Source organism: Bos indicus, chromosome 18 (genome assembly GCF_029378745.1).
Source record: "Bos indicus isolate NIAB-ARS_2022 breed Sahiwal x Tharparkar chromosome 18, NIAB-ARS_B.indTharparkar_mat_pri_1.0, whole genome shotgun sequence".
NCBI classification, from domain to species: domain Eukaryota; kingdom Metazoa; phylum Chordata; class Mammalia; order Artiodactyla; family Bovidae; genus Bos; species Bos indicus.
In genome coordinates this window covers 46,859,326-46,870,881 of record NC_091777.1, presented here as the reverse complement: position 1 = coordinate 46,870,881, position 11,556 = coordinate 46,859,326, and the positions used below count along the sequence as shown (strand labels likewise).

The window sequence follows — 11,556 nt, the reverse complement described above, 5'->3', positions numbered from 1 at the left end:
CCTATTGTATAGCACATGGAACTCTGCTCAATGTTATGTGCCAGCCTAGATGGGAGTGGGGTTTGGGGGAAAATGAATATATGTATATGTATGGCCGAGTCCCTTTGCTGTTCACCTGAAACTACAAATTGTTTATCGACTATCCTCCAATACAAAAATTTTGTGTTAAAAAAAAATAACCTCTTTAATATGGACCTTTTCCAATATTCACCCAGTTTGATCATTAACCACTTGCCATTCTGGGGGGTGTGGGCACTGCCTTTCTGTGTTACACAGAGGAAACTGGGCCTCAAGAGGAAGAGCTACTCACTAGGTCACACAGTGGGTGGCTGGTGCTGGGACTGGACCCGGTGTTGGTTGAACCACAGAGCCCTCAGGAGTCATTGGTCCCTCCATCCATCTAACCCAGGGGTCTGAAAGGAATCTCGTATCTGCCATGCCCCACTAGGCCTGGGGCCTCCTCTCCCTGAAGCTGGTCTCTCTCCATGTCTTCCTGCCCTGGGTTGGTGTCCTCTGTTGTACCAGGCCTGACTCTTGGTTGTGGGATCTTAGTTCCCTGACCAGGGATTGAATCCTTGCCCCTGACAGTTAAAGTGTGGAATCCTAACCACTGGACCACCAGGGAAGTCCCCCAAGTCTCTTCTGGTGTCTCAGTCCCTCTCCATCTGTCTCCAAGTGTTCCTATCTCTCTCCCTACCTTCTTATCTGTTTCCATCTCTTTCCCTCTCTGGACTTTTCCCCCAACTCCTTCCTGTTGTACAGCCTCTGACCCACCCACTCTCTTTTCTTCCTCCTTCCCCACCCCTCAGTCTCTGCTCACTACATTCTCTCCTTCTCTGTCCATCTCTCAACCCCATTGATTTTCTTCTCTCCTGGGACTTAAATGCATGTTTAAAACCCTCCTTTCTGGAATCGTTTGCATCTCCTCTCTTGCTTGCAGTGAATAGAAGGGGTTTAGGAGAAGGGAAGGGCTAGTGATGTGGGAATGGGGTTTGAGGATTCTGGAGCTGGGTGGTCCAGCCAGGTGGCAGGGGGCTGAAGGGTACTTCCTGTCATTGAAAGGAGGCCCTCACCCCTCTCACCAGACTGGAAAATGTGACGTCAGAGTGGGCAGTAAGGGAGGAAGACCGGAACAGAGGAAATCTGACACCTCTCCTGGGTGACTGGCTTCCCGAGAAACCTTGGTATTGTTTCTCCCCTCCCAATCTGGGGTTCTGATGGCTATGCCCCTGGGAGACCCTTGTCCCCTCCCTTTGGCTGGTCACTGCTCCAACCTCCTTCCTGGACCTGTTTTCTCTGAAGTGCAAATCTGTGATGCCAGTCCCCTGCCTGAGCTTTGTCTCAGCTTCTCACGGCTGGCTGCTGCCTTCAGGGTAAAGGCTAAGCTCTCGGTCTGGCATTCAAGGTCCCGCACGCACACTTACTTCTGACAGGCAGACAAGCTGGAGCTGGGAAACAGGAGCTGGGGAGAGACTTACAGACAGACAGAGAGGAGAGACTCAGAGACATTTAGAAAGAGGCAAGAAGCAGAGGGGGACTTAAGAGAAACAGGAGGAGGCATAAACATTCAAAGAGACAGCAGAAGTCGACCAGGTTTTGGCAGAGTGAAGAAACTGGAAAACAGTCTCAGAGACCTAAAGGGTGAGAACGGCAGAGACAAGGAGAGAGAATGATATTAATAGGAAGAGAATGAAATAGTTTCAGAAATGGCCAGTGCCTTCAGGAAGCCTTCCTGGATCCCTAGGGATGGTTCCCCATCCCAACCCTGATAACTCTGGGCTGTCATTGTCTGGCAATGGCCCTATCTCTGCCACTGAACCATTAGCTAGGAACACTGTTACCACTGTATCCACACACTGTCCTTGATGAAAGCGGATGAATGAATGGACGCCTGGAAAGCTCTGAGCTCCAGAAGGGCAGGGCCCAGAAGACCCACTACCTTGGTGCTGAGAACACAGGGTGGAGTCAGAAGACCACTGGTGTGAGCCTCCACTCGGCTTTGACCTTGCGCTAAGCCTCTACTTCCTCCTGTGAGGAATGGGCTGCACTCAGTGTACACTTAAAGAGGTTTCAAGAAGATCTAACGGGCAGGTAGCAGCGTTGAAAACGCCCATCTGCATGTTTATGTAAACTTTCAAGGCTCCCCACTGTCTCCAGAGTGGGGGATGCTAAACCCAGCTCTCCAAAGAGTGCTTCCAAGCCTAGCCAAGGATGGAAATGAACGTAAATTTATTGAAACTGGTATTGGGGAGGATGGGTGGGTAGACAGTTGAGGGTTTTCCAAAGAACTGTGGGGAGGAACCAGCGCCCGGCCGGATGGGAGCGGGTGCCTGGCCACAGACCCTATCTCAGGCCCAATTTCTTCTTCTCCTTCTGCTTCTTGCGCACCACGTCCAGGTTCCGGTCCTTCCACATGCTCTTGCGCAGCTTGATGGGGCGTGAGCCCACATACTTCCCTGTGGGAAGAGACGGTTCAAGGCCATGCTCAGACCAGATGCCTGCCATGCCCACTGACCCTAGGGGAGACCGCACTCACCGTTCATCTCACGCATGGCGCGCACATAGTCACTGGGGTCCTTAAAGCTGACAAAGCCATAACCCTTGGTCTTGCCTGTGCGCTTGTCGCGAATAACCTTAGCCTTAAGGAAGGATGGGAAGCGGCTGAAGGCTCGGGCCAAGATGTCATCGTTCACCTCGTTGCCCAGGTCCCCACAGAAGATCCGGAAGTCATCTGGGGTGGGAGAGGGAAGATCAGAGGATACACATGTTGCAGCCCAGTGTCTGTCTTACTGAAATGATCCCACCTTCTCTGGGAGCACCCCCTGAGCCCTCTTCCCTCTGTATCCCAGCAGTCTTGACCTGAGGTCCTCTTAGTTATAACAGCCAACACTTGGGTAGTATTTACCCTGTGCTAGACTCTCTGCAAAGAGTCCATAAAGTTTTCACATACCTGGCATTCCCAACAGCCCCTTACACCAAGGCACAGAGAGGTCAAGTCACCTGCCCAAAGTTAATCAGCAAGCAGCAGAGCTGGGACAAGAACTCAGGCATCCATCTGGCTCCAGAGCCTTCACTTTCAACTAATGGCACTGCCCTGCCCCACCCCAGGGCCACCTCACCTACTCCCGTGATGAAGCCCCTACCTTTGTCATCACAGCGCTGGCCTGTCCTCTGAGCCCCCAGCATCCTTTGGTCTACTGAACACCTCTCCATGGACACTCCCTGGGCCCCTGACACCCACTGGTTCCCATAATGGCACCCCAGGACCGCAGACTTCGTCATTCCTCAACTCTGCCTCCTCTGCAAAGCCCTCTGTGATCCCCTTTGAGTCCCTGAAACCTGAACACACTGCCTGATTCTTCTCCAAGGTCAACTTCAGCTGCCATTTTTGGATATACCTCCTGAGCGGAGTCTGGTCTTGACCAAATGTGCTCAAGCTCAAAGAATCCCTTCCCCCACGAGCATATACTATTACTATCTTCTTGCTGGAAAATGAGGCTTGCAAGGCTGAGTGACTTGTCCAAGGTCACAGAATTAGGGTCTACCGCCTAGCCACCTCTGGGCCAGTGCTGTATGGCTCTGGCCTGGGGTGGGCAGATGGTCCCAGGAAAAGAGGCAGAAGTAAAGGAATGGGGTGGGACTTAGGCCCCTTTCCTTGGCTACCACTGTGGTTGCCTCACAGCTTTGTTCAAGAGGGCACTCTTGAACAAGTTAGGTCACTCCAGGCAGAAGTAATCTGACAAACTTAAGAGGGTAGGACCGTCCATAAACCAACTGATCTGAACACTTCAAAAAACTATTATACCTGAGACAAAGCAGCGGGAGGGAGACATTCTCTTTAAAAGATAATCTAGTCACACAAAACTGCATGCCTCCTGGTTTAGGGGAAAAACAGCTATAAGAAAATAGTTTGGAGACAACTGGGAAAATCACAGTACAAACAGAATAGGAGATAACACAGAGTTACTGTTAATTTTCTTAGATGTGTTAACCATGTAATGATATGAAAGAAAATATTACTTTTCTTAGGAGATGAATATTAAGGTATTTAGGAGTGAAGTGATAACCTCATTTATAATTTACTTCACATGATTGAGCAAAAACCAAAAAAAGATACACATGGAGGGTTACAGTGAAGATAGCAAAATGTTAATTGCTGAATCTAGGTGGTTGATATATAGTTAACTGTGCAACTGTGAGAAATTTATTTCTCACAAAAAGTTAAAGAATGGTCTTTCTCCTTTAACAAGCCAGGCACCTCATGAATGAAATGGGCCAGAGGTCCTACGCACCAATCCCCTTTACCCAGTTCTGTTCAGTGACTAGGTGAGGGCCTGCCCCCTGAGCCACAGTCTGGCTCTCCAGGAGGCGGGCTAACAATACTGCTGCCCTACACTGAGGTGTGGAGCTGCCCGGCTCACCTTCCTTGGCTGAGCAGCACAGACCCTGCACTCAAGCCCACTCACCTGCATCCCACTCTAGCAGGCTGGGGTCCTCCCAGCTGCTCCCAGCTGCTGTGCGAATGCAGCGCTTCAGTTTCTCTGGTTTCCCTTTCTTCTTGTCCTCACTCAGAGGTTCCGGCACCTACAGAGGAAAGGAAGGGTGCAAAGGGCTAGATCTGGGTCTCTTGGGCCCATCTGCCCTCTTGAGGCTCTTCCATTTGGTCCCCCTAGTTCTCCTGTCTCCATAGTTAAAGCACAGGATACGCTTCTGGGTGTCAGGTGTATGTGTGTGTCTGCCTCCCTCTTCCCCATGTTCTCCCAAACCTTCCAATTTCCTGGGTCCCTCCTACCTCCACGGACAGAACATGACCTGTGTTTCTGTGTGGGGAAGCCCATGGGCTGCTGTCTGCCCATCCAGCCCTTTCTGTCCCCCACTACTCTGCTCCCTGCTTACCTCAAGAGCCATGAGGCCAGGGGGTGGTTCAGGCCGAGGTGGCCGGGGTCTCGGACGCAGGGACAGGAGCTCAGGAATGCGCAGTGGGGGCAGTAGGCCTCGCACAACTTCCAGTGGGAGGGGCAGGGGTTCAGGCTCAGGCAGAGGCATGGCCAGGGCCAGTGGCAGGCTGGGCCCAATGACTGCAGGGCCAGCTGGGGCGCCCCCGGCTCCCACCGCCACTGCTGCACTAGCCTCCTCCAGCCCAGCCGCTGCTGCCACCACAGCCTCTTCCTTCTCTTTCAGGCCCAACCCCAGGCCTAGGCCCAGCTCTCGGGGTGTTGCTGGCTCTTCCTGCGGGCAAAAGGAGGGCATGAGTGGGGCCAGATCACAGGCTCAGACCTCCCTCTCATCCTTATCCTGTACAACAGAGCAAGGGCACTGGGACCAGAGAGCAGGCAAGAGACACCAAGACAGGGAACAGTGTCTCTGTTCCTGTCAGACCAACACAGGGATAGAGAAACAGGCAGAGAGACAAACACACGGACCAATAAATAAATACAGAAAAAGAGAGGGACAATCAAAGGAAAAATAGAGACACACACAGAGAAATGCACCTACAATTTGTGTTTTCTCTCTAAACTTCCCTCAAAAAAAAAAGCAAAAAACAGAATGATATGGCCACAGGAAGAAACAGGGAAAGACAGAGGCAGAGACATGTAAAGCCGGGGAAAGGCAGACTTGGTGGACACAGCTCATTAGGCCAGGATGAGTCTCTCTGTCCACCACACCTGACCCTCAGTTCCCTGACCAACTCACCAGAGGAGGCCTCAGCGCAGCCATGGAGCCCAAGGGCGGTCCGGGGGCCCGAGCCATTGGTGGCAGCATCATAGGTGGTCCAGGGGGCCCAGGCAGCGGGGGGCCCACGAGGGCCTGGTGAGGGGGCCGCAAGGCCATAGGGCGGGGCCCAGCTGCTGCAGAGGTAAGAGCAGAATCTGTCAGGGTGTTAGTGGGGGAGTTGGAGGACTTGGGGAGGAGTTATGTGGCAGGGATGATGACCTTGGCCCCCTCACCTGCTCTCTGCAGCACGTGAGGGACGAAGGCTGGACGCAGAATAGTGGCACTCTGGGGGGCCACAGCTGTGGGAGAGATGAGGGTGTGTGTCAAGGGGGACTGGGGCACTCAGGGCAAGGTATGTGCCTGTGGGTGCTCTGAGCACCCAAGAAATTCTGCCGAAGAGCCTGGGGAACCCTCTGGGAGATGTGGGGTCCTTTTCATTTGTTCATTCAGCAAAACACTTACCACTGATGATCTCCTCTGGGCCGGGCCCTGTCCTGGGCAATGCTAGGGGCACACCTAAAGACCACAGGCCCTACGGGAGCTCCTGGTCCAGAGCAGGAAAGAACATACTCATCACCAGAGTGACAGCCAGAGTGATCAGGGCCAGGATGGGGGAAGCCCAGGCAGGGTGACTGAGGCTGGCAGTAGGGAGCTCAGAAGAGGGACTTCAGGGGGACTAGAGAAGGCTTCTGGCAGAAAGGGATCTGTAAGCTGAGACCCAAAAGATAATGAAGAGCTAGTAATGCAAAGGCTAAGTTTGGAAATATTACTGGCAAGGAGAATGCTTATAAACCAAAACCTTTCCCTCTTTAGTTTAGCCTGATTCCAACAGGGGAAGTCAGGAGCTGAAGAGCATCATAAGAGGATGGTCAAGCGGTCAGTAGGCATCCAAGCATAGTCTTGGTGGCTGAAAGACTGTTTCAGTGGTTGTTCTCTGGAGGGCACTAGGGTGCCACAGCAGGGCTGGAAGCTGGGCAGGGTGACTAGGTCAGATGTGCACTTTCATTAAAACCATATAGGAGATACTAAACCTCAGATATCAGGTAAAAGAGTCTATCAGGATTTAAGTGACACAATTAACAAGTTTGATCTAATGAGATGACACCAGAACATTACAGAACACATATCCTTTTCCTACAAGTAAGGAAGTTAATGTCACAAAAATTGACTGTTTGTATAAGTCATCTCAACAACATGAAGTAAGAGTGTCCTGTGGAGACAATATATTTTAGTTAGCTAGATTTTGGTTTAGTTGATAGGTTTGGAAGGTTAAAAGTTGGGTGACAATGAGCAGGAGAGGGAAGGGACCTCAACAAGAGCCTTGCTGGCAAATCCCAGCAATGTCTGGGGCTCCAGGGAAGGAAATGGGGATCTCTCTCCACAAGGGGCTGGCTGATGTAAGGTCTTGATTGTCAGGTGAGGACCATAGGTGCTTGTCTGATGGTCTGGTTTGTTCATCCCATCAACAGAGAACATGTAATGCTTACAAGATGGTAGGCAGCCTCACAGATGTTATATTTTAGAGAAAGCAAAAGATGGTAATCATAATAAACAAGTAAGTTGTATAACTTGTTATAAGGCTATATAGCTTTGTAGCACATGAAGTGCTATGAAGAAATAGCAAAGAATATGGATTAGGAGTCACAAGAAAGGGGCTGGTTTGCAATGACCCAGTAAATAAGGCCAAATCAACGAAGTACATGATTAGGTTTATGCTTTAGAAAGACAATGATATCTTGGGGATGAAATGGAGAGGGTGAAGTAGTCAAAACAAAAGTGCTTGGTGAAATGTGGGATTCTCTGGCCTCAGACCTACCTGCTCGCCGCAGGAACATGGCTTCTCGAGCCTCTGGACTGTCCAGGTGACTCCGATCACCAGGGCCAAAGCCAACTGTTGGGAGGGGAGTGATGAGGATGGGGGGGAGGGGAGGAGAGTCCCAGGCTTCCCTTTTTACCACCCTGCTTCCCTCGTCCCACCACTCCTTACTTACCTGGACCCACAAAAGGCGGGCCACCCACCATGGGAGGAACCACTGTGGCTGCAGCGGCTGCTCGGGCCTCCAGAGTCTGTTGGACCTGTGGGATGGGGGTTGGGGTGAAGGGTCTGACTCAGTGCCCCCAAGCTGCCTGGCAGGCTCACCTGGGAACCAAGGGTTTTGTTCTTTGCACTGTGTGGCTATCTCTCAAACTTTAGGTCTCAGCTAAAACATCACTTTTCAGAAAGGCTTCTGGGATCACACTAGCTCAAGGTGTCCTTAGTCCCTCCCTGGTGCAACTTCTTTCATCATCCTGCTTCACCTTCCCCAAAGCATTCAGCACTACCTGAAATTATGTCCAGCTTGGCCTCCTCATCTCCCATGCCACCACCCTGCTCCAAGCCACCATTATCTCTTGCCTAGAGTATGATGGTAGCCTCTTCCTCAGACTGCTTGATTCTGCCCTGGACCCCTATAACCTGTCTTCTAAACACAACCAAAGTGACCCTGGTGACATCTAAATTGGACCATATCACCCCATTGCTCAAAATCCTTCAACTGCTTCTCATCCCAGAGTAAAAACCAAGGTCCTTATGGTGATCCACAAGGTCCTACTAGATCTGTCTCTATCAGCTCTCTGTCCATATCTCCTCCTATCCTCTCCCTTGCTCAATCCATTCCAGCCACCCTGTTGTCCCTGCTGGTCCTTGAACATGTCAGGTATGCACCTACCTCACAGCCTTTGCAGAGCAACAGTTGTCTGGGAATACTCTTCTCCCAGATATCTGCACAGTTCCCTCCATCATGCTCTTTATATTTTTGCTTACATATCACCTCCTCAGAAAGGTCTTCCCTGACCATGCTGATAAAATTCTGTCCTTCTGAATCTACTTTAATCTGTCTCTCCACAGTAAAACAGAAACTCCAAAAAGGTAGTGAATGTTTATCTGTTTCATTCTCTGCTATATGTTTAGGGCCTAGATTAGCACCTGGCGCAGAAGAGGGACCTGAAAATTATTTGTCGAGAGAATGAACAAGTTTCATTTACTTGTTCACTTTTTGGTAATCTCTTTCTTCACTAGTCACATATAGTTAAATATGGAGAACTTGAATGTGATTAATGAGTCTGAGGAACTATGTAACTCTAATATGAATTTTAAATAAATACAGAACATTTTCATCATTGCATTAAGTTCTACTGGCCATCATGATCTAGAATAAAAGCATGCAAAGGGCAGAATTATTGTCTCAGTCGTTACTGAGTCCTCAGTGCCTGACACCTAAAATATTTGTCATGCTAATTAATCAACAAGCCAGCATCTCAAAAGCTCTCTGTATACAAACGTGTGTCTGGGGCATTGTGCTCTCTTCTATGCCTTATTTCAGCCGTACCTGCTGGTATGTGTTGGTCGCGATAATTGGGCGGATCACAGGAGCTGCTGGGACTTGCATCGCTTCAACCGTGGGGACTGTGGGCACCGCAGGCACGGCAGTTGGGATTCCTGTTACGGGAGCCCCCAGAACTTCCTGCTCAAACCTGGGAAGGCAGGACAGACACCACAGCTCAGGACCTTGCACCAATTCTGAAACGCTGGGTATATCGCGACAGCGCCTTCACCCCTGCCAACCTCTCCTCCTTAACCCTCGTCCCCACAATTCCGAAAGTCCCATTTCCCCAAGACAGAACTATATATCGAGTCTATCGTGGCCTGGAGGCTCTAGGGCTCGACGACTCTGACTCTAGGACGGCTTTTATAGCTCCCTATCGCGGGCCTTACAGGGCCATCTCCGCCTCCATCTCCTTCAAGCGTTCCTCGCCGCTCTTTCCAGGGATGCCGGCACCAGGACCCGGAACCACGGGTCCTCCTGCACCCGGCAGGCCCGGGGCTGGCCCCGCTCCGGCCATTGCTGCTGCCGTCACTGTCTCCGGTACTACCGCCTTAGCTCTGTGGCCTCCGCCGGTTCCGCTGTATACTCTCTGGCTACGTCAGGGTGGGCGCCCGCGGATGACATATAAGCGAAAGCGACGGGCGCCGATACATGACGTCATGCGCCAACAGGGCTGGCCTTTGGAGTGAGAGCCAATGAGAACCTGGCCACACCCAGAGAGCCCGCCCCCAAGGAGAACTATAGGCCAGTCAGAGTGCCGGAGAAAGGAGTCAACGGAAGAAACTGCGTTTAGGGGCGTGCAACCCAGAGAGACGGCCACGCCTTCATGGGGGAACACGGCCCGCCCCTAAAGTGAAATCTTGGCCTTTGAGAACTCTGGGAAGTTCGGAGGTTCCTCCCGTGCCACTGCGAGACCCGTTCCGGAAATTTTAAAACACAGGGACATCCCAGTCACCCCAGTGCAGGATGGGGTTGGAGACAGCTGGAAGCCGTGGTCGTCCACTTTCGGACATGCTACCAGTGAGTTCCAGAAAAACCAGGACCATGATGTGGGAATTTCAGAGGAGGCGCCTGACCCAGGCTTCCTGGAGGAGGAGGTGACACCCGAAGACTTCTGCTAGATAAAATGAGTATAGAGACTCTGGGTAGGAGGAATAGTTCATGCAAAGGCCAAGGGACGGTAGTCAAATATGTCAACTCAGAAGGTCACGTGTATAGGTCTGTTGTTTGTGCTTCCTTGAGACACAGCTCTCTTTCTCTCTTTTTTTAGTCCTCAAGATGTTTTATGAATATTTTCAAAACTACACAATAGTAGAGAGAATAATATAACGGACATCCACGTCCCTCTCAAGAATTTACTAAAATTTTATCCTTCTTGTTTTGTCTATACATTTTTTCGGTTTACATTATAGCAAATTGAAGACATCTGTCAATTCGCCTGTACTTGCTTCATAATGTATAACAGATAAGATGTCTATTAAATAAGGAGTATTTAAAAGAAAAAAATACCATGTTCACATACAGGAAACTGTTCTATTATCTTACACCTACATTGCGTTCTATTTCCCCTGACTCAAAATGTCATTATATTACAATAGTATTGTAAAAATCAGGATCCAAGTAAGCCCCACATTTCATATGGTCAGTGGGTCAGTCTCCTTCACCCCCCATCCCACCCCTTAAAACTTAATTTTACTGCCTGCCTTGGTTCCTTGAAGTTCGAGTTTGAATTAGCATAAATGAGAGATTTGTTAAAATAGTTTGGTTGCTTCTGTGCTGGAGATATTATAAGAAGAGAATAAGATACCTTAAAAATTATTAACCAGAGTCCGTACTTTATTCAGTTTTCCTAGTGTTTACCTTATCTGTTTTCTGTTCACGCATTCTATCCAGGATAACACGTAACATATAGTTGTCATGTTTCCTTAAGCTCTTCTTGCCAGTGACAATTTCTCTTTCTTTTTTCATGACTTTGATAGTTTTGAGGAGTACTGGTCATGTATTTTGTAGAATATTTCACATTTGGGACCTCTCTGATGTTTTTCTCATTATTAGGCTGAGGTTATATTTTTTTGAGGGGCGGGGGGAGACCACAGAGGTAAAGTGTAATTCTTATCATATCAAGGGTACATACTGTCAACATGAATTATTATTAATTTTCATCTCCTGAGGTAGCACTTGTCAGGCCTCTACTATAAAGTTACTTAAAAAAAAAAAAAGAAACCTCCCTTTTCAACTCTCTTGCAATGTTGATGGCAATGTAAAGTGATACAGCTACTACAGAAGACAGTATGAAGATTCCTTAAAAAAAACTAGGAATAAAACTACCATATGACCCAATAATCCCACTACTTGGCATGTATCCTGAGTAAACCATAATTGAAAAAGATACATGTACCCCAATGTTCATTGTAGCACTATTTACAATAGCTAGGACATGGAAGCAACCGAGATATCCATCAACAGATGAATAGAT

The 11,556-nt window shown here is 49.5% G+C and overlaps 1 protein-coding gene across 4 annotated transcripts; it reads right to left on the bottom strand.

Annotated features, from left to right (window-relative positions):
- Nucleotides 1-2,212: 2,212 nt before the first annotated feature.
- RBM42 (RNA binding motif protein 42) lies at nt 2,213-9,693 on the bottom strand. 4 transcript variants are annotated; one of them, XM_019979106.2, is made up of 10 exons: nt 9,470-9,693; nt 9,084-9,228; nt 7,707-7,791; nt 7,532-7,606; nt 5,949-6,014; nt 5,695-5,870; nt 4,897-5,229; nt 4,467-4,584; nt 2,537-2,731; nt 2,213-2,456 (listed from the first exon to the last, which is right to left on the bottom strand). In XM_019979106.2, the coding sequence occupies exons 1-10, from the start codon at nt 9,595-9,597 to the stop codon at nt 2,344-2,346; spliced, it is 1,434 nt and encodes a 477-aa protein (XP_019834665.1). In that variant the 5' UTR covers nt 9,598-9,693; the 3' UTR covers nt 2,213-2,343. The 4 variants fall into 4 exon arrangements, with proteins under 4 accessions (XP_019834665.1, XP_019834666.1, XP_019834667.1 ...); XM_019979107.2 differs by having other exon boundaries at nt 5,695-5,849; XM_070772100.1 differs by lacking the exon at nt 2,213-2,456 and adding an exon at nt 3,806-3,875 and having other exon boundaries at nt 2,595-2,731.
- Between the last annotated feature and the right edge of the window lie 1,863 nt (nt 9,694-11,556).